This window comes from Carassius carassius, chromosome 4, assembly GCF_963082965.1.
Source record: "Carassius carassius chromosome 4, fCarCar2.1, whole genome shotgun sequence".
Taxonomy (NCBI): domain Eukaryota; kingdom Metazoa; phylum Chordata; class Actinopteri; order Cypriniformes; family Cyprinidae; genus Carassius; species Carassius carassius.
Window position 1 is genome coordinate 23394946 of NC_081758.1, and position 22594 is coordinate 23417539.

At 41.4% G+C, this 22594-nt stretch overlaps 3 protein-coding genes across 11 annotated transcripts in view; 1 reads left to right on the plus strand and 2 right to left on the minus strand.

Moving 5' to 3' along the window:
- The window catches only part of LOC132139520 (uncharacterized), a 74102-nt gene extending 68757 nt beyond the window's left edge, over window positions 1-5345 (minus strand). The window contains exons 1-5 of one of the 3 annotated variants that reach the window (XR_009433636.1): window positions 4966-5345; window positions 3605-3775; window positions 3278-3486; window positions 2871-2898; window positions 2226-2687 (exon numbers count right to left, since the gene is read on the minus strand). The gene's annotated coding sequence lies outside the window, so the exon portion shown is untranslated. Of the gene's footprint in view, window positions 1-2225; window positions 2688-2870; window positions 2899-3277; window positions 3487-3604; window positions 3776-4143; window positions 4345-4965 lie in introns of those variants that run through there. The other 2 variants (XR_009433637.1, XM_059547926.1) reach the window with 2 other exon arrangements.
- Window positions 5346-5974: 629 nt separating this feature from the next.
- LOC132139524 (zinc finger HIT domain-containing protein 1-like) lies at window positions 5975-8116 on the plus strand. 5 transcript variants are annotated; one of them, XM_059547929.1, is made up of 5 exons: window positions 5975-6159; window positions 6347-6529; window positions 6652-6731; window positions 6947-7116; window positions 7506-8116. In XM_059547929.1, the coding sequence occupies exons 1-5, from the start codon at window positions 6123-6125 to the stop codon at window positions 7525-7527; spliced, it is 492 nt and encodes a 163-aa protein (XP_059403912.1). In that variant the 5' UTR covers window positions 5975-6122; the 3' UTR covers window positions 7528-8116. The 5 variants fall into 5 exon arrangements, with proteins under 5 accessions (XP_059403912.1, XP_059403915.1, XP_059403913.1 ...); XM_059547932.1 differs by having other exon boundaries at window positions 5976-6144; XM_059547930.1 differs by having other exon boundaries at window positions 5979-6150.
- Window positions 8117-8174: 58 nt separating this feature from the next.
- On the minus strand, window positions 8175-13162 carry LOC132139525 (diacylglycerol O-acyltransferase 2-like). 3 transcript variants are annotated; one of them, XM_059547936.1, is made up of 8 exons: window positions 12786-13162; window positions 11120-11209; window positions 10869-10976; window positions 10344-10414; window positions 10007-10211; window positions 9732-9906; window positions 8897-9081; window positions 8175-8742 (listed from the first exon to the last, which is right to left on the minus strand). In XM_059547936.1, exons 2-8 carry the CDS (start codon window positions 11202-11204, stop codon window positions 8588-8590), a joined length of 984 nt encoding a protein of 327 aa, XP_059403919.1. In that variant the 5' UTR covers window positions 11205-11209; window positions 12786-13162; the 3' UTR covers window positions 8175-8587. The 3 variants fall into 3 exon arrangements, with proteins under 3 accessions (XP_059403919.1, XP_059403920.1, XP_059403918.1); XM_059547937.1 differs by having other exon boundaries at window positions 8901-9081; window positions 12716-13162; XM_059547935.1 differs by having other exon boundaries at window positions 12716-13162.
- Between the last annotated feature and the right edge of the window lie 9432 nt (window positions 13163-22594).

The following is a 22594-nucleotide window of genomic DNA, read 5'->3' on the forward strand; positions in this document are numbered from 1 at the left end:
CCCTGAGACAAGATCCAAGGCTTCCTCCACATATCCAAGGCACGTAGGCAGCGCCGCGTGACCTTTAGCATGCAAAGTGGGTTTCCCCTCAGGGAGAACCCCTTGGTCTTGAGCCACCACTGTAGGGGTCTCATGTACAGCAGGCCAATAGTATTCACGTTGGATGCAGCTGCCATCAGACCCAGCAATCTCCGTGACTGCTTGACAGTGAGTGACCGGCCTTATCTCACTCTCGCGACTGCAGTGAGGATCGACTTGATCTGAGCAGGTGACATACGTGCCTGCATTGTAAAGAAAGTAAATCCCTAGAGCCCCTGTACATCTGACTTCACATAGTCTGATAAATATGTCATTTTATTCCTTAGAATTAAATGTAGTCAGCAACCAGAAGAGTCAACACGGTCTGGTGTAGAAAAAATTCACATAAAAATTAAACAATGTAATACACGCGTTGCCTCGGCAGAGCGCTTGTTTTATATATATATATATATATATATATATATATATATATATATATATATATATGTATATATATATATATGTATATATATATATATATATATATATATATATATATATATATATTATTTTGTGCTACTTAGTCACACAAACAACATCAATCTCCTCAGAGAAACATGGATGCTGCAGACAGCTCTACCTCCGAGGACGAGGAAACCACAGCGCTGGTTTCCAAGCCTCAAGAACGAGCTCTAGATCTAGTAAACACTGGTGGAGATAGGAAGAGCCGTCTCCAACCCGTTCGCCAGATCATGTGCGATTCCTGTTATCGCGGTCGCCACCGTGCCTCTGCACCAGTGCAATCGCGACCACAAGATCGCATGCACGGACACACTCCTCGGAGCGTGCCCAGCGAGAGAGCATGCAGCAGCAGCAGCGAGCTGTCAGAGGGCGAAGAAACCGCAGCACTGGTTTCCAAGCCTCGAGAACGAGCTCTAGATCTAGTAAACACGGGTGGAGATAGGACGAGCCGTGTCCAACCCATTCGCCAGATCATGTGCGATTCCCGTTACCGCAAGATCGCATGCACGGACACACTCTTCGGAGCGTGCCCGGCGAGAGCAGAGCGCTTAACAGCGAGAAAAGCACAATCAGCCCCCCGAGAGCTTACTGCGCGAGCTCCACTCTTCATTAATGCTGCTTATGTTAATATTAGGCATAATATGCTTGCGTGACTGGTGCTTGTGCAACTGGCGATCAAGCTCATCGACGCCTTTCCACATCAATCTCCTCAGAGAAAGACAGGCAGCTCGTCGCGCAATCTCATCGGGGAGAAAGTACGGCAAACGCGGGCTTGCGACCCCCGAGAGCGGGCGCCGGATCTGGTGGCTAAGAAAGAAGATAGGGACTAGCCCGTCTTACTTTCCTTCCAGCAGATCCGAAAGCGAATCCCGCAAGCACAACCACCGCTCCACCTCAGCGAAAGCGGGGCTGGCACTGCGAGAAACACCAGTGAAAGCTCTCTCCTCAAAAAGAGCCTTCTGAGAGTGAAGCAAAGGCTTGCATCGCAGCCGTCAACTCCCTCGATAGCTGACACTGCGCGCTTCACTCTCAAGCAGACAACACACGAGCTGCGTGTGTCCCTACCTTTTTTCTTTTTTTTTTTGGCAGGGAAAACACACAGTCTGAACGCTGCCTGCTCTCACCCAAAACTTCTCTTGATTGAAGCTTTGACAATGGAGTTTATCAGTGGACAAACAACACTAAATAAGACTCACAAACAGATAGCAACTGACACACACAGAGCGCTTGCTGAAGACACCATAGACAGTGGAAGACACAAGGCTGATTATGCTTTTATGCTTTCTGGTCTCTGACGTCACCCGACTATGACGTCTCGCCCTTCCATTGGACTGATTATACATGCTATTCAGAGACGTCACGCTGGACGCGTTCCCCATTTGTTCTCGACGCAGCTCGAGTCCCTGAAGAGGAACTGCTTTTGACATGTTTTGGATTAAATGACTACGATTGGCAGGAAGGAAAGTATTGCTTTTGTTTGTAAAAAGCTAAATTTTCATCAGCCATTACTACAGTCTTCAGTGTCACATAAACCTTATTTGTATAAATTAAAATAATGTGAGTACTAAAGCTTTTGTGGTTTGGTCTTTTTTTTTCCTTTTTTGGTGTGGAAAGAATTATGAATTTAAATAAAAAGATGACAAGTTGGGGTGGTAGACAAAGACTGAAACAATTGTCAGAAGTGGGTCAAACAGCTGTTTATTTACGTTTTGCGAACAACAACCTTTTTTTAGACTGACATGCAAATATTTGAGTGTGATTGATTCAATACACTTAATCACAAAACACTTAAAGTGAACTTAATGAATAGGCTATTTTCCCTATATAATTATGGTTTACATACACATATTATCAAAGAACCTGTTAATTATTTATGTTCAATGTTTAATTATCTTCATGCAATGCATTATTACTACAATTACCACTGAACAATTTCTTCTGATAATTACAAAAATGGTCCTTTCATTCTTTGTTTTATTTCAGCAAAATTGTTAGCAGAACAATCAGACAAATCAGAACAAAAACAAAAAAACAAACACAAAAAACTATTAAAATTCTGGGTACATCACACCCGAAGAAATGAATGGTTCTCCCCTGATCCGGCACTGGTCTGTCAGGGATTAAGTGCTCATTTTCTGCGTATTGGTCTGTAGGTAGATGTATATTTACATTATCTTCTGCAAAAATGCAAATGACAATTTATACTGAATATGATATCTTATGCCTATATTTATTTTATAATTGTAACTATTAATTACAGTGTCAGATTGTAAAAGTGAAAATTTCACTGAATAATGAAGGATGTAATGAAGAAGGCTTGGAATACTTACTTTTCAGGCAATGATATAAAGTCCAGTTCTGAAAGGGAAATTAATACATCAATATATCTGTATTTACAGCAATAAAACACACATTTAACATTTCACTTTTGACCCTTTTCATGATTCCGGGTTTCCCTGAAGTGAAAGTTGTCATGGATGGGTAAACATCTACTGAGACTACAGGAAATAATATTTTTGCATTCATGATTGCTGCAATAGCATTTCCTTCCTGACTTTCCAAAAAAAAAAATATATATATATTACAGCAGACAGAAGAGTAAAGGGTGACAAATTCACCCTCACTCCTTCAGGCACTGTATAAGAAAACCCCACATTTAATTTTTTTTTTACTTTTCTTTTTGTTAATAACTGTGGAAACACATCAGTTTATGTAAAGGGCATTGTGATCAACCTACCTTTAATTCTGAGTCCCTTGCAATTGTATTGATTGCATTCGTATTCTTCTGACATCCAGCCAGTAATCCATTGTCATCGAACAGACAGTCCACTGCAGATATGTACTCGCTCGCTATAACATTGTTGCTGTCTAGTATAAGTTTCTCTGGGTCAAAAGTGTGATGGAGCACCACCATGATGACTGGCACTGATATGTGAAAACTGGAAGCTGTAAGGCAATTATAAGTGGATTGTTAACTGGATCATAAAAAACTAATTTGGTTACAAAGTTTAATTACATATGTTTTATCATTAGCCTAATCTAGCTTTCCACAATTGTAAGTGACCTTTCACTTGATTGATGTGCTTCACTGCAGCGTCGATGTCAGTTCCAGCACGAGAAATAATGGGGCAGAAAAACAGTAAGAAATGACATTGCTGAATGGAAGAGACCTCCTTAAAGCCTTTCCTGTTAAGAGATTTCTTGATGTCTTGTGCAGCACGATCCATTGTCTGTCCTGAATCCAAAATTAGGGGGGAAAAACATAAAATGGTTGAAGAATGGTTAAAATGGATACTACATATTGCATTAAGAATACAAACTTAAAACATTGTTTTATTAGACACATTTTTTCAAATAGTACCTTACAAAACAGAAACTAGGCTATATGTTTAATAAAAATTAAGAAAGAAAACATTTTTAAACTGCACAATACTGTAAAGGGCTGTATCTAAAAAGGCAGGAAGTCTTCAAATCCTGTGCCTTCAAGTTTGTCACATCATGTCTATTCATATTTTCTTTCCTTCATCTGGTCGAGTTCTGAAAGCATTTTTTAACAAGAAACTGATGTTTTTATATTTGAATTAATTTTAATCAGTTATCTACCTTTTTTATGTTTCACCGGTTTCGCTCGAAAAAGATCCCGATGTTTGAAACAGGCCTCCTTATTGTAAATGCTACCTTGGCTTTTAGATAGACGCAGTCGAAAGATTGTTGCAGCGTAGGCTATACTTGCAAAAAATCATGACGCCCAGAGTCGAGCCCAGGACACCAATCGCTTTCACTTTTGCTTTTGAAATTCTTCACGTTCTGATAGGGAGGGGAGAGAGGGGAAGGGAGGGGTTTCCTCCTATAGGCTGTATAGGCTCCTCCCCGGCGATGGTTCGATCGTTGTTTGACATCAAAGTACCGCAAAAGCTACAGAGAGCAGGGGGTCCTTGTACTTCAGAATCGCTCTCGCGCTGCTTCAAGGCGAGCACACATGTCTTCGCTTTGTCATCTTGCTTAAGCGCCGCGTAATGCTTTTACTTCATCTTGTCCTAATATTTTGATTTTTTTATGTAAGCGAAGTACTGATGTATGATCACACCGGTTTTAGTTTTTTAATTCTAGGCTCTGTGATAATGCACTTACAATCCCATAAAATACGAACAAATTATTTACATTTTTAGTATTTGAAGTATATCTCATTTACTCTAAAACACTGTCGATAAACTATTTCCGCATATTTGTTACTACCTATTTTACAGATTCAACGTAGGTAACAAACACCCCTAATTTGGTACTTCATTCTAGGCTCTGTGATAATGCACTTAAAAACTAATAAATACACGCACAAATTACAGGGTAACGTTAACAGACATTTTTTTCAGTAAATAATGGAAATGAATGGAGTCTGGACACACGTAACACGCATAGGCTACTCACCGTAAGTTTTTCTTCAGAGGCTTTAAGTGCTGCGGTTTGGTCGTTCAAATCAAGAGTCACTGTGAAACACTTTCCCTTTCATCTAATAAAAGCTCAACCTTCTTTCACTTTCATCTAACGCTATATGCGCAAACCTCTAAAACTATGACAACATCACGTATAGCCTACGTTTTTTATATAAACCGAAGCCAACAGAAAGAAAAACTTGAATATTTGAATGATTCATTAAATTAGTTGATAGTAGGCTACATTTATAAGTTAAGGTATGTGATATATGGATTCTCATGAAGATATTCTGTTATTGTTTAATAATAGTAGGCTATGTTTAATACTAAAAAGTACAAAGTACAAAATCCTGAACTTAATCATCAAGTTCTCTTTTCTGGTAAGGTTTTATTAATGCATAACCTCATTCCAACTGTTGTTTAAAATTTTTACTCATCCCACTTTTTAAAATCTCATAAACACATTCACAAATAATAATTTAAAGTTTATCAGAATCAGAATTAGCTTTATTCGTGTGCGCAAACACACAAGGAATTTGTTGCGTGTTTTTAAGGTGCTCCTGGTACATACATACATGAATACATACATACATATCTGACATAATTTTTACTTTATAATTTTTTTAATAGAGAAATGCATTTATTTATAATACTTGAGAAGGCAATAATTATTTTTTTTTTTTGCGGAAATGAGATACAAAAAACAGACATGATTGATATGTTAGCTGTTTAAGTTGGATATACGAATCTTTCAGTGGAAGGGATATTTGAAAATCATCAAAATACACGAAGGACATAAATTTGTTTCTTGCTGAGTTTATCTTCAGAAGGCTGAGATTGTTGTATTGGAGGTCCCCTAGTGGGCCTCTGCGAGAATAGGTCAAGAACCACGTTTCTAATAATCCTGGGACCGTTTTTATACAGTCTATCCCTGGGACGCAATTTTCTTGTGTGTGACAGCGCCACCTAAGCAGCCGATTCTACTGCTAATTCAGACCTATTCCGTAATGCGGGAGGATCATGTGCTTGGAGAGTTAACTGTTTTAGCCAGACGATCATTGCACAGCAGTTCGCTAGAGGTCAGTAGTGCGCGAGCAGATTGAGAACCATCACAAATCAAGAAGAAAAATCCTGCTTCCCATACTTCCGGCCATGGCGGAGAAGAAAACAACCGGTAACCGTGCGTTAAGTAAAGTTTTGTAGCCTATCCTTTGACTTATATCACCGCATGGCATAAATTAATTGTAATGCTTGTCGATCTGTTTCTGTTTCTCATAATTTGCGTTTAAACATGTGGACAGTTTTTTGATTGATTGCTATTGTCAGATCATGTAAATCCAGCTGTAGTTCACATTCAGACGACTTGTCCTCCTCAGTCCGCTCGCAGGATCCCAACCAGCGGCGCGTTCTGGACAGCGCGACGCGCCAGCGCCGTTTAACCCGCCAGCTCGAGGCGCTCGAGAAAGACAACTTCCAGGACGACCCTCACGCGAGCCTCCCGCAGCTCGTCAAGCGGCTGCCGCAGTTCGACGAGAGCAACGAATCCGGTAACGAATCGAGTCGGTGTTGTGCATCAGTGCTCATCCTTTTGCTCGCATTAAATCCTTCTTTACGAACTGTATCCGACGTTGACAGCTGTGTTTGTCTTTATTGTCCTCGCCTGATGGATTCTGATTTCAAGGCAAGCGGAGAAAGAAGACGAGGGGTGATCATTTTAAACAGAGGTTCCGTAAAAACTTCCAGGCTCTTCTGGAGGAGGAGGTAACGCATCTGTACTGAGAAACATCCAGAGAGAAACTCGCACTCTTTTCTTGGGTGAATGTCATGACTCATGTAACGTAATTCCTCAATAGTAAAATTTACGCACACAATGTAAAATTATTAGTTCTAATTCTTGGAGTAAACAAAATATAGTTTCTTCTCTTTTTGGAGACCTGGATATGTTTTGTATTTGTACCTCTCTCTCTCTCTTTCAGGACTTGAGTGTCAGTGAGGGACCGAACTATCTGACTGCATGTGCTGAGCCCTCGAAGTTTCCTCAGCGACATTTCTGTGCAGTGTGCGGCTTCCCATCAAACTACACTTGTGTGTCATGTGGAGCTCGCTACTGCTGTGTCCGATGTTTAGGAACACACCATGAGACCAGGTAACACTCGCTCACACGTGTGGGTGGAACGCAACACTATTCCTCAAAAGTGAAACCAGATAATAGCAACACAAACAATTGTGTTATCACACACTGACACCACAAGATAAGCTGACGTTAATCGAACAATTCACCCCAAAATTAAAATTGTCATCGTTTACCTCACGTCCAAACCTGTATTACTTTGTTTTTCTGTTGAGAAGAATATATTTTGAAGAATGTTTTCAAAGAAGGAGAAAGTTATATAGGTTTAGGGTAGGTAAATGAGGAAAGAATTTTCATTATCCATTTAAGAAATGAAACACCATTAAAATAGATTGAATACTAAAGTAAACTAATAGGACTAGGGAAGATGAAATGAGTGTAAATTGTGCTCTTTGTCTTTTCAGGTGTCTAAAGTGGACAGTATGATTTGCTCCTCAACTGAACTCCTATCAAAATTAAAATAAGCTTATGGGTCAAAATGCACACTTACAATTTATGTCCCTCAGAAGCATTACATTCATTTGCCTGCACAAACATGTTGAGATGTAAATCACTAGAAGCCTTCGACCTGACTGTTAAAATAATAACCTGTCATCTCTGCACTTCATTTGAAAATTCACATAATAGGATGAAACATAAAGCATTTGCAAAAAAAAAAAAATTAGCTGTTGAAGTATTGTAATTAGAGTTAATTCTGTTCTCATTAAAATATAAGACAATGCAACTAAAAAACTGCTGTTGACGTGTTTTGTACTAAATGACCACGATTGGCAGGAAGGAAAGACTTGCATCTTATGGTTACAAAAGTTAAAAACATGTTCTTTAGAAAGCAAAATGCCTATTCACAGATTTCTTTATCATAATTAAAGGAACCTGCAGCAGTTAACAATGGTTTTTGTATATGAAGTTTTGTAATTTAACACAAAGCATTGCTTTTGTTTGTAAATATGTGTACATATTTATTGCTATAAAATGCTGTTTTCTGAAACAATTAAATGACTAGAAGTGGTAACAATGTGCTTGGTTTGTGATCTGTTTTGCAAGAAGACATGTATTTTTAAGACCTTTGGATTTAAGGTAAAAACATTAAAATACATGTATAAATCATCCATATTTCTAAAAGTATAAAAATAATTATGAGCTGGAAAATGTTCACACTTAAAAATACCATTTCCCCTCAATACTCTTCACACATAATTTCATTATGAGCACTAACATGTTTTAAATTTCCAGTGTTTCATCACTGATAAAGGTGGTAAATCCTTAGACTAAAGTTTTGTTGTTGTTGTTCTTCATTTATGGGACATAATATACAGCTCCATATGAGCATCATTCTGATTTAGACCCCAAATTGCATTCATCCCATTCACTTTGTGCTTTGAGCATCATTTAGGAGAACCAAAAAGTTAAAATATTCAACATGAAAACAAAACTGAAATAAGTATGTTTCTCAGCTGTTTCAATAACTTTGTGCTTTCCAACAATTCTATATGAAGCGCAGCTCATGTGTGTTGGCCAGTCCGCAACTGGTTTTATGTTTGTGGAAAAGTTCAGACAGAGCCTTCATGTATAAACTGTGGTAATGATCCACCTGTTCCTGAGATGGACTGCCAACCTTAGGCACAGTAATGGGACAGCCCACTGAAAGAGACAAAGGTACACTGCATTCATACATACTAAAACATGCTACATGTACTCTCTGAGTAACAGCTCGGTAGTTCTATACATTAACTTTACAAAATCAATAATTGTTTAGCAAATATTACGTAGTAAAATGCAAGTGTTTTGAACCTACCTACAGTGGTGACAGGACGTCTGAATGGCAGAAGCAGCCAGCGCCCCCCAGTGAAGAGACATGGAGCAAAACCCATAATCTGCTTAAAAAGAGCCTGCAGCCGTCGACCCACGCTGCCCTCAGACAGAACCACCTGTTGAAATAGTTCGTTCTCTCCGAAGGAGTACACGGGAACCAGGTCAGCCCTAAGTGAACAGCAACAAGACACGAGATGTCGTCATGTAAAAATGTGACTTCATAAATTGAGTTGCTGCTTATGTTTGTATGTTAATACATGGTAAAGTTGCTAATGCTGCATTTTTCAGGGTTCCCTTTTTTTAATCAATTAACTTCTATTATTTCTCCATGACTTTTTCGTTCAAGTTCTACCTCCTTCTAGTTAAAATGATTTCCATCCTCTATTTTGAACAGTGAATCACATGTAAATTCACTGATGATTTGCAGGTTTAAACCAGCGGTTCTTAACGTTTTTGGCTCGAAGTCCCCCATTGTCCATTTGTCCCTTACAATGTTCAAAGCCCCCCTCCCCTGTGTAAAGTAAGATATTTCCTCCAGTATTTCTGCTATAATTATAACAAAGGTACTTGTATTTATTTAATCTTCTTCATTCTTTTTAGCCTTTGAGTTAACATTTTAATTTATTAATCATAATAAGAATAATAATATGACTTTGCATATTCATTGTATTAATAGTAATATACTAATTTGAATAACTTTAGTCATCCGGGGGCCCCCTTGGAAGTTTGCTGTGGCCCCATAGTGGGTCCGATCACTGGTTGAGAAGCACTGGTTTAAACTTTATCATGATCTTGTCTTGTTCGTGTCTCTTCCTCACCCATGTTCAAGAGCCAGTCGTACAAAACCCTTCCTGTGTTTCATGACTACAGTGTTTACTCCTGGAGACGAGGTAAGTGATTCCTCTGCCCCACCAATGATGATGACCACAGCGTTACTCACACCAGTACGGCTCAGCAAGTAATCTAAACTCTTCTTACTGACAGGCAACAGACCTGAGAATGAGAAATAGATGGAGAAACACTTCATCTTTTTCAAAATGTTCTCAACATCTTCTCTCTCATTAAGTCTCACTTTAGCTCTTGTTTTACTGACCTGCAGCTAAAATATACTCTCTGAAGAGAGGAAGGCGGAAAAGTCCAGCCAGGATTGCAAGCACGGGGCGTATACCAGGAAAGGTTTCTGCAAATCCACTACGGTCTGTGCTGAAACACGAGAAGGCTCCCACACACATGATGCCGTGGGGGTGACAACCCATAATATAGTTCTTACTGGGATTCAATTCAGCAGTCTTTACCAGCTGAAGGAATAGAAAGTCAAAGAAGGATAGAGATGGGTGGGATGCACAAAAGATTCAAGAGCTGAAGTTGAAGAACAGTTGTTGGTAGTCAGTAACAAATGTTTTATGTCAGTTACTGGGTATATTGTTTACCTTCACAGGAAAATAATCTCTGAAGTGTTTCCATACTTCCCAGTTTCGCACAAATTTTGTTCGTCTGCCACCTAGTGGACAGAGAAAATAACAATTTGACAACATTTTTAATTTTATCAGAAAGTGAAAGCTGTTAATTAAGAATTAAATGGAATTTTAATTTCTGAGGTCAACTTGTGAATTTAGATGGATAAGTCCCCCAAAAATGACAACTCTGATAATTTTCTCACCCTCATGTCTTTCCAAACCTATATGGCTTAAGTGGAGCAGAAAAGATATTTGGAAGAATGTTGGTAACCAACAGTTTTAGTGACTATTGACCCTTGACAAAAAAACAACAGACTTTTCTCAGAATGTCTTATTGAAACCTGAAAAGTCAGTCTTACAGGTTTGTAACGACATGAGTGAGTAAATAATGATGACAGCACTTTCATTTTTAGGTGTGCTATCCATTAAACCATCCATATGTGTAACACATTTTGTGACTGTTAAGAATAGAAATGTGTGTTCTAGTGATGGGTTGACCTCTTTCAGGTGTATGCCAATCATAGATCTGCCAGGAGAAGTAGAGTGTGGGAAAGAGCCACAGAGAAGTGAACATCAAATAGATCATCAGCAGCAGACAGGCCGCTCCTGCACACACACACACACACACATACATACAGAATTAGTGATAATGTTACAGTGTCAACCTGACACACAAGGGGAAGCATCATGGAAATTTCTATTTAGCACCCAAAAGTTTTTTTTTTTTCTGTGTGTGCTGCAGATCTCACCTAAAAACAGAAATGAAAATACCCATTGTAAAACACTTATATCCTCGATTAACTCCTTCCACTGTGACTTGTCCTCCTTTCCCATTAACTCTAAAATTGAGAAAGAGAGAACAAAACAGAGAAAGCGAAACAGATTAAGGTTGGTCACACAGTCTTCTCAGTGTTTTACTGCTGATCACACATCACCCCACATTTTAATTAATTTGGGGTTAGAAAAATATTAGCAACCAGGCGCAAGTCTTTGAACCAATGATGTGAAGTAGTGAATAGCCGTTTATTATCTGTTTCAATGTATTATTATATTACAGACCGTTTTGTAGTCATGGGTTTAGTGTCTCTGCAGATAGTAACCTAGCTGTCTGATATATGTAATACCTGTCTCTCAGTTTCAAAAGTGAGTGATTTAGCTAATATAGATTTATTTTTAACGAACACTAAACTTCTAAACTGGACATGAGTATATGGACAATAGTGAGCTGTATAATCTAATATAGGAACCATCTAGTTAATTCAGATGGATCCTAGCAGCTACTTTATGATGTTATATCTTGATAATTATTTACAGCGGTTTGATTTGATATTATAACTGCCATAATTGTTGAACCAGGACCTACTTCTGTGACCTGTTGCACCTGGGATGTGTGCACAAACTCGGAGCAGCAGACCCCATCATTTATTTTGCTGACAACTGAGCTAAAGCTCCTAAACATTTTAAAAGGTTGATTTATTTGCAAAACAATGTGTTTGTGTATTAATATGGTACCATATAGTTCCTCAGTTAGCAAAGGTGCAGATTAAGATGTAGACTTTTGGTTATTAGAATGGGATAGAAATGCTTTTTCAGAAATTTGTTAGCAGTAGGTTTCCTTACCATACACAGTGGGGATAAAATAGATTTAAAAAATAATTTAATTTTACAGTAACTTTTTATAAATGTATATGCAACCAGATAATATATGGTTACATAATTATGATTACCGTGAAAATCAGTAAAAAGAGGTTTTAATTTTAATTTTAATTTAGCATGCAACTTTCTATTTTACAACCTGTGTCTTAATGGTGCTTATCAGCATCACAAACCTGATTGTAGAATTTCAGAGATAGCCATTTTATATCATTATTGATGTATGAGTTATCCCAGAATGCCTCTCATTAATCATTAAATTGCCGTATTTCAAACGTGACATTCGAAACCAACTTGTTTAGTTAAATATGCTAAGCAAGAATCATTTTAATATTTACAATCTGACATCTTGACCCCACTTAGGGCAGTGATGTTGAGTTATGTGACCTTCCAGCAATTCAAATCCACAGTTGCATTTAAATTGTGAAATATATGTGTACTAATTAAGTCAGCATACTTGCAACGTTTAGTGTTACGACAGACCAATTCAATAGGCCTAATGTATTTAAACATTTAATTTAAATGTATTTAAATATTTAAACATTTAGGCCTACAGTTTAACCAGATTTAAGGTGTTAGTTACAGAATTTAAAACTTTAGGTTAAAGTTAAAATTTAAACCATTTTCAGATGTGAAGTCATTCTCCAGTCAAATCCTGTAACGTTACCGTACTGAGATTCGTGAGAGCCTACCGTTATCAGTTCCCATTAAGTGGCCAACTTTTTTTAGTGATCCCTGTAGCAAACGATTCCTCTTCCTCACCTTCACTGATAGAAGCCTCTCTCGTTTCTCTTGTTTGCACTTTGATCAGTTCAATTGGTCAAACAGATAACGATTCGCTTTCTAATCGCGTCATTGTAAATGTATGTGGAGACTTTTCAGAACCTGCTATCGGGTGTTTATCTCCAATCACTTACGAATCCGCGTACGCATGACTGAAAGTCGTTTCTTTAAATCACCCTTTGGTTTAACATGAATCGTTCGTAAACAACAAATAACGCATTTCGAGACTTTGTTGTGGCGCCTAGGCAACAAAAACGCAACAAACGCCTACACTTGTGTCAGAATAAGACATGAGATAGTGAGATATCGTAAATATATGCATGCTACATGGAACGACCAGCAGCGCGGTTTTGTTGAATGAAATGAACGCTCATCGCGCGCGTGCGGACATCTATAGGAGGGTGGAGCGACTGTGCGTGCGCGCGTGCAGGATGAGGCTCGCACAGCCGATGCGTTTGAAAATGTTTTGCCTAATGCAAGGTACTCTTGCTTCCTGATGTAGTGCTCACAGTAAATATTGCGTCATCTCTCTTTTGTAACGAGTCAAACCTGTGTCAAATGTGGAACATCTGTCTGTCTATAGTATTGAACCCTTTTGTGTGTTGTTTATTTCACCCATGTAATTGATTTGGTTTGTGTGTGTATTTTGATTATTTAATGCTGTGTCACGGGTTGCTTATGTGTGGGTCTAAATACTTCCGAACAGTTATGATTGACAGACCCAACCCTCTTGCTGTGACATTGGTGGCATTTGACAGCCTGCCCGGACTAATGGAGTAATTAAGGACAGGTGCGGCAGTTGGTATAAGAGAAGGCAAGCGAGAAACAAGGGAGCGGGGGGCAGAGTGAAGGGGTACGGAGGAACGCACGCATACCGCGAGCTGAACGTACGGGAAAGGAACACAGATCGCTGCGATTGATTTCAGGAAGTCACAGCCAGACGAACAGTGGGCACGGATCTGAGTACAACGCATACTGGAGATAGCTAAGTGAAAGCGGATCAGAAGAGGGACGCAGAGGTTCATGCGGTGGATTCAACGCCTGATCTGAGCTAAGTAAAGGAAAGTTGTCCTGCCTATCAACTTATGTGTGTGTGCGAGAGCTGTACTATAAATTTGCGTGAGACTAAGGGCTACGTTTATTCCTCCTCAGTGCTGCCGCCGTTTGCATTGGAATCACGGAGCTGCGTAAAGGGACAGACTATTTAGACTACGGTACCTCATCTGAATCAGCACTCTCTTCCGTGGTCCGCTCATCTGGCGGATTTCCATATAAGGCCCATAGACCTTGAATGTGGTTTGGGATTTGACTACAGACTGACGAACTCTTTTTTTTTATTCATTTCATTTTTATGCTTTGATTTTATATATTGATGTAGGATGGAATTTGGAGTATAGATTTAAGCTGATGAATTGTGGTGAATTGTGTTGCAGCATTAACTGACCAGTGAGTTGTTTTTTTTACCTTTTTTTTCTATTGCCTATTTTATTATTGTGAGTAAATTGTTATATAAATAAACTGTATAAATTCAAGAAGTGGTTGTTGTCCTTTTCCTATCAGTGGAGAAACTAAACGCTGGTATAAACTAAGAACTTCACATTTTAGTGTGTCCTTATTTGGCGTAGTCGGCAGGATACCAGCTCCACTGATAGGTAATGGACTCGACTCCAGGTAATAGCGGTAACTTGTCAGTAGGTGGTAGCAATAATCCAGCCATTATGGCTCAGTTTGTTATGCCATGGTTTATGGGGGCTGCATGGATTCCGAAATTTGATGGCAATAGAGCTAAATTTGGAGAATGGAGGGTTCAGGTGGAGGCCATGTTGAGGGCCCAAGGATTGAGTGAACAACAGCAAGCAGACTTTTTGCTGGGGGCTCTGGAAGGCGATGCCAAGCGTGAGCTGCATCTTGTGCAACCTTCAAGTAAGAACACAGGAGCAAAAGTATTGCAACAGTTACAGACACTGTATGCTAAACCAACCACTAAGGCGCAGTTGAGAGCAAGTTTTTTTAATTGTAGACAGCGTGCAGAAGAAACTGTGAGTGCTTATATACTAAGGCTGAGAGAATTCTTTTCCAGATGGCAGGAGCGAGATGCAGGTGGTACTGAGGATGGAGAGGACCTACTGTTGGACCAACTGATGGTGGGCCTAGGCGCAGGGCCCATTAAACAGGAGTTAAGCCGCCAGCTCCGGCGAGATGAACGCCTGACTTTCAGTACAGCTTGCAAAGAAGCGCGGGCTCTGGAACAGGAGTTACAGGAGGGGGAGGAGGTTGCCATCTCCCAGAGGGTCACAGCCCCACCACCAAGAAACGACAGATCCCACCTAGAACAACTGAAAAGTCAGTTAAGAGAAGAACTGCAGCAGGACCTAATAGGGGAGATGCGAGAGCAGATGATGGCCCTTTCGGCCAGTTTAATGGAAGAGGTCAGGGTGCAACGAGAGAAGCACCGCCAGCCCCCAGCACTCGACCCACGAGCAGTTCTGCGGCCCCAACAAAGGTGCCCCAGGTGAGGCAACGACAAACGCCCATGTCGGCTTACCAGTGGGACGCAGAGGGCCGGCCCATTTGCTTAGGCTGTGGCGAAGCTGGACATGTGCAACGCTGGTGCCCGCATAGACCGTCCAGGCGGCGGGATTTTTAATTTCCCCTACAGCTGAGGGCCAAGTAGTGGGGGCTGTTGGCCAGGATGAGGGGCCCATGTCGCAAAAGAAATCCGCTTTGATCGGTGAGTGTCTTGATGTTGTTATAAAGATGAATGAAATGTCGGTGCCATTTGTGCTGGATACGGGGTCACAGGTTACCCTTTTGAGCCAAAGTTTGTTTAACAAATACTTGGGAAGTACCTGTTTGACCAATATTGAGGAGACTCCCTGGTTGACCCTACGTGCAGCCAATGGTTTGAAGATTCCATATATTGGCTATGCTCTGGTCGATTGCAGAGTAGGAAGTATCTATGTGCCTGCAAAGGGGGTAATAATTGTGAACGATGAATGCTTGGGGCCAGATAAGGGCATACTTGGTATGAATATTATTAATTCTGTCTGGTCTGCTCTCACTCAAGGGAACCACCCAGGGTTGGCTGCTTTTAAGACGACCATACCGCTGGTCCAAGGCCAGGCTTGGGTTCGAGCGTTTACAGAGTGCCATTGCATTTCCACTAGAGGGTCACTCCCCCCTTACCAAGGCATGGCCAAATTACTACGCCAGCAACCAGTGGTCATTCCACCCCAGACAGAGATGCTTGTGTGGACACAGGTATCTGAAGGTGCCCCCAAACAGGCATGTAATGTAATCATAGAACCCCTCCCTGATAGTGACTCAGAGTGGTGTGTGGGCCGCACACTGGCAGTGCTACATGGTGGGAGAGTTCCATTGCGGCTGTGCAACCCTAACCCATACCCTGTGGAGGTCCCCCAGCGACAGCCATTGGCTCAAGTGACTGAAGTGGCTATGACTGATATCCAAGGGGAACAAGAGCTTGTCCTCAACAGCGTGGCAGCGGATGTGGTGGAGGTAGAGGTGAGACACATTGGGACGGTGGGGGGTACGGACGCAACTGAACCACATCCAGCACTGGCTCTACAGGGAGACGGCCTGACTCCAGACCAGCAGAGGGATATGACAAACCTGTTGCATAAGTGGTCAAAAGCATTTGCCAACCATAATGAAGACTTTGGCTGTACTGGAGTGGTGAAACACCAAATACCCACGGGCTCAGCACCCCCCAGTCGCGAGCGGTACCGTCCCATTCCCCCAAGTTTGTATACCGAACTGAGATCTTTGTTACAGAATATGCTGACAAGTGGCGTGGTAAGAGAGAGCGCAAGCCCTTGGGCAGCCCCAATAGTGCTTGTGAAGAAAAAAGATGGAAATTGGAGATTCTGTGTGGACTACAGAAAACTTAATGCCCTCACCCATAAAGACGCCTATCCGCTGCCCCGTATTGAGGAGGCTTTGACTGGACTTAAATCTGCCAGGTGGTATTCTACATTAGATCTTGCAAGTGGATATTGGCAAGTGGAAATGCATCCCATAGATAGAGAGAAGACCGCATTCGCAACTCCTTTTGGGCTGTATGAATTCAATCGGATGCCATTTGGATTATGTAATGCTCCTGCTACATTCCAAAGACTAATGCAACGCTGCTTAGGCAACTTAGTCAATGATTCATTACTGATATATTTGGATGATGTAGTGGTATTTTCCTCAGATTTTAGTAGTCACCTGCAACACAGCCACGGGCTGAAACTCCAGCCTGCAAAATGCCACTTGTTTCAGCGCAGAGTGACATATCTGGGGCACGTTATCAGTGAGCAGGGGGTGGCAACCGATCCAGAAAAGACCGCTGCGGTAAGGGATTGGCCAATTCCCCAGACCGTGAAACAGGTAAAATCCTTCCTTGGATTTGCAGGGTATTATCGACGGTTTATACCTGCCTTCTCCACAATAGCCACTCCATTGAATGCACTGACACGTGGCACGGCGGCACAGAGTAAGACTGCCACGATTACATGGGCACCTGAATGCCAGCAGGCCTTTGATTTACTTAAGGAAGCGTTACTTACCACACCCATATTGGCTTATGCAGACTTTTCCCAACCATTTAGGCTATATACTGATGCCAGCTTAGAGGGTCTGGGGGCAGTATTGGCTCAAGTACAAGAGGGAAAAGAGAGAGTGATTGCTTATGCTAGCCGTAGTCTCCAGCCAACGGAAAGAAATGATCAGAACTATAGTTCTTTTAAGTTAGAATTGTTAGCCCTGAAATGGGCTGTAACCGAGAAATTCAAAGATTATCTGTATGGAGCTGAATTTACTGTGTTCACAGATAATAACCCATTGGTTCATCTTAACACTGCCCGTCTTGGTGCTGTGGAACAGCGGTGGGTGGCCCAGCTGGCAAACTTCAAGTACGTCGTCAAGTACAGGCCAGGTACCCAAAATAAAAATGCAGATGCTCTCTCCAGGTTACCAGAACCGCAAGATCCAAGGCCATCTCTTGCCAGGAGGGTGATAGTAGGAGAACCATCTTGGGCGGACCTGCAGGCCAAGGACCCAGAGCTAGTGCAGATACGGCAGAGGAAGGAACAGGGACTTCCACCCCGGGAGGTTAGTAGCCCTTTGTCCTCGCATGCAAAACAACTACGACGAGAATGGGATCGGATTGTGCTGCGAGACGGCATTTTGGGACGACTGTACCAGCAAGCAGGGTCTGGAGAAGAGATCTTCCAGGCGGTAGTCCCCAAGCAAGAAGCTAGGAAGGTCTGGGAGACTTACCATGGGGAGATGGGACACCCAAGTAGTGAAAGGACCCTTACTATCCTGCGGCAGCGCTGCTATTGGCCAAGGATGACTGAGGATGTAAAGCAGTGGACGACTACCTGCCCTCAATGTGTCTGTGCCAAGGCTGGGCCAGAGGTGAGGGTTCCTCTTGTATCCATTCTAACTAGTTACCCATTTGAGGTGGTTGGGGTAGACTATCTGTCCCTGGGGCGGCCTGAGGACAGGTACCCCTACATCCTAGTTGTAACTGACCTGTTCTCCAAGTATGCCCTTGCAGTGCCCACGAGAGACCAGTCTGCCAACACGACAGCTCAAGCCTTATACAACAACCTAATCCAGACCTTTGGCTGTCCTGAACGGATCCTGACAGACCGGGGGGCATCATTCGAGTCATCACTGATGAAGGAACTTTGCCAACTTTACGGTTGCCAGAAGAGCCGCACCACAGCCTATCACCCCCAAGGGAATGGAGCTTGTGAAAGGTTCAATCAGACCCTGTTGGGGCTGTTAAACTCCCTGGATGAAACCAGCCAAGCCCAGTGGCCAAACCGGCTTCCCGCTCTTGTCCAGGCATATAACAACACCATTCACAGCACCACCGGAATGACCCCTCACTACGTTGTGTTTGGGAGGCATGCCAGATTGCCTGTCGACTGGGTAACTGGCCTGAAACCTGAAACCGAGTCCCATACCCTGTCGGGGTGGGTAAAGAGGCACCAGGAAGCTTTGAACCATGCCTATCAGACAGTAACCAGGCATACTCAACAACGACAGGACCGAGACCAGGCCAGATACAACAGAAGAGTCAAGCTGGCATCCCTGCTCCCAGGGGAACGAGTGCTTGTCCGCAACTTCCGCAGGAGGGCCAAAGGAAAGTTGAACCTGAGGTGGGCACCAGAACCGTATGTGGTGGTCAAGCAGCTCCGGGAAAACCACCCAGTCTATGTACTTCGACCAGAGGGTAAGGAAGCACCCACCCGCACAGTACATAGGAATAACCTCCAACCATGCCCCTTGGATATGTTGCAGCCTAGTCAGGAACCAGAGGAATCACAACCTCCAGCATGCCGCCCGATAGAATCAATGCCCCCTCCAACCTGGTGGCTTCCTGGCCTAGTGGTGACGTATAATCATCAGCCACCTATTGAAGAGCGAGATCTAGCTTTGGCCCCACCTGACCCTCCAGCAGATTCCATAGGACAGCATGATGAGGCTAGCTTGCCTACTGTACGTCGCTCCGAGCGCCTCAATTTGGGAATGCCCCCAGCCCGCTATCGCAGTAAGTAAGGGGTCGGGACGACCTCTATTAAAGAGGGGGGGAAATGTCAAATGTGGAACATCTGTCTGTCTATAGTATTGAACCCTTTTGTGTGTTGTTTATTTCACCCATGTAATTGATTTGGTTTGTGTGTGTATTTTGATTATTTAATGCTGTGTCACGGGTTGCTTATGTGTGGGTCTAAATACTTCCGAACAGTTATGATTGACAGACCCAACCCTCTTGCTGTGACATTGGTGGCATTTGACAGCCTGCCCGGACTAATGGAGTAATTAAGGACAGGTGCGGCAGTTGGTATAAGAGAAGGCAAGCGAGAAACAAGGGAGCGGGGGGCAGAGTGAAGGGGTACGGAGGAACGCACGCATACCGCGAGCTGAACGTACGGGAAAGGAACACAGATCGCTGCGATTGATTTCAGGAAGTCACAGCCAGACGAACAGTGGGCACGGATCTGAGTACAACGCATACTGGAGATAAGTGAAAGCGGATCAGAAGAGGGACGCAGAGGTTCATGCGGTGGATTCAACGCCTGATCTGAGCTAAGTAAAGGAAAGTTGTCCTGCCTATCAACTTATGTGTGTGTGCGAGAGCTGTACTATAAATTTGCGTGAGACTAAGGGCTACGTTTATTCCTCCTCAGTGCTGCCGCCGTTTGCATTGGAATCACGGAGCTGCGTAAAGGGACAGACTATTTAGACTACGGTACCTCATCTGAATCAGCACTCTCTTCCGTGGTCCGCTCATCTGGCGGATTTCCATATAAGGCCCATAGACCTTGAATGTGGTTTGGGATTTGACTACAGACTGACGAACTCTTTTTTTTATTCATTTCATTTTTATGCTTTGATTTTATATATTGATGTAGGATGGAATTTGGAGTATAGATTTAAGCTGATGAATTGTGGTGAATTGTGTTGCAGCATTAACTGACCAGTGAGTTGTTTTTTTTTACCTTTTTTTTTCTATTGCCTATTTTATTATTGTGAGTAAATTGTTATATAAATAAACTGTATAAATTCAAGAAGTGGTTGTTGTCCTTTTCCTATCAGTGGAGAAACTAAACGCTGGTATAAACTAAGAACTTCACATTTTAGTGTGTCACCTGTTTTTTTTCTAGTCAAAGGATGAACCTTAGAGATATCCCGTAGTACACATTTTTTTGTTGTAAGTCTATTCTTTTGTGTGCCCATGAAGCAGAGTTTTGAAGCACCAGGTTGTGCACTTTTTACAAGCCAAGAAACTAGCATTGAGATGAAATGTATTTCTCCAGAAATTTTAGACCTGAATTGGTTTTCCCCGTCATTCATGTCACAGTTATGAATCAATATATAAAACTGCTAAATGCTCCTTAATTGCAATTTATTATGATCACAACACACACACACACACTTTTTTTGTTTGTTTGTTTGTTTGTTTGTTCATGGTCTCTATATTCATATGGAGACATTACTAATGCAGGATTTGCATTATCTCAGAACATTACTTTGACAGTCACCTTTGATAACAGATCACTCTTAAAGGGTTAGTTCACCCCAAATTGAAAACGATGTCATTAATTACTCACCCTCATTTGTTGTTCCTAACTCCTAAGACCTTCATTCATCTTTGGAACACAAATGAAGATATTTTTGTAATCTGTGAGCTATCTGACTCTTCATAGGCAGCAATGCAACTGAAATGTTCCCAGGTCCAGAAACATATTAAATGCATCAGTAAAACGTCAGTGGCTCAACTTCAGTTTTGCGATGCTAAGAGAATATTTTTTTTTTCGCAAAGAAAACAAATAACAATTTACTCAACCATTCTTTTCCCCAGAGTTATGTCTTCCACAATTTTAGCTAGTATTACAATGCACGCTTTCCCCATGCGTAAACAATGCTTATTTCGCAGATTATGTTCCTGTCCGCGTTTTGTGGTGGTTACAAAAGTAGATAATTGTAAATAAATAAGTAGATAAATAGTAGTAAATAAATATATGATATGTAAGATGTGATGACAAGAGAATGTATTTCTTAAATGTTTTTAGTGGTTATTTCGTTGACGATTAATGTTCCCTGCTCCATCGTTCGATTATTTGATTGCTTTTACCTTTTGGGAGTGTTCGCCTGCTTGAGGAGGGGGCACGCACGCTGCTCAAACAATACAGACTCTGATGATTGAAGCAGCAGCAGCTCCGTGTCCTGTATTAATATATAAATATATCTCCCCTCATCAGGTATGAATTACATAAAACCAATGAGAGTATGTTTTTGGACATGTAAGAGTTTAAGAAATGTTAACTACATAGTTTAAAGTGTTTAAGTTTACTGTTATGACAGGCCTGGAAAAGTTTGCTTCAAGTCACGTCTGTGTGCTGCGTCACGCGTGCTAGTTATACATTTCATGCTAGTGATGGAGACCATGCGGTCTCAGAGAGAAGGCGCAATATTAGAGTAAGTCCACAAATAAGATGAGGTTTGGTGAAATAATGCAATGAGTAAGTTGTAAGTGCCAAATGACATTGAAAATGAGTGTCTGTACTAAAAATGTATCAGAAAGAATAATTCTGGAAAACATAACCACATTTTTAGGATTTATTCACGTGTAAAATGTTATATATGTTATCAGTGAATATTTCATAGTATCTATGCTTAGTCTGTGGAAAACAGTAGTAAAGGAGAAAAACTGTATATGTATATGTAATTCTGTATATTGTGATTAGCCTACTCTTGAAGTGATGCACTGTCATTGATTGACATAAGAGTGATTGAACTGTTTTACATTGTATGAAAAAACAATACAGACTCTGATGATTGAAGCAGCAGCAGCTCCATGTCCTATATTAATATATAAATATATCTCCCCTCATCAGGCGGTGAGGGTACTTTCTCCCGAATGTAAACAACACTGATTACGTCCAATACATTTTTGGGTACTCTCCAAAATGGTGGAAGACTTAACTCGGTGGAGGAGAATGGTTAAGTAAATTGTTATTTTTGTTTTATTTGCTCAAAAAAATAGTATTCTTGTAGAATTGTAAAACTGAAGTTGAGCCACTGTTTTACCGATGTATTTAATACGTTTCTGGACCTGAGAACATTTCAGTTGAGTTGCTGTCTATGGAGGGTCAAATAACTCTCCAATTTCATCAAAAAAATCTTAATTTTTCTTCTGAAGATGAAAAAAGGTCTTACTGGTTTGGGACGACATGAGGGTGAGTTATTAATGACATCATTTTCAT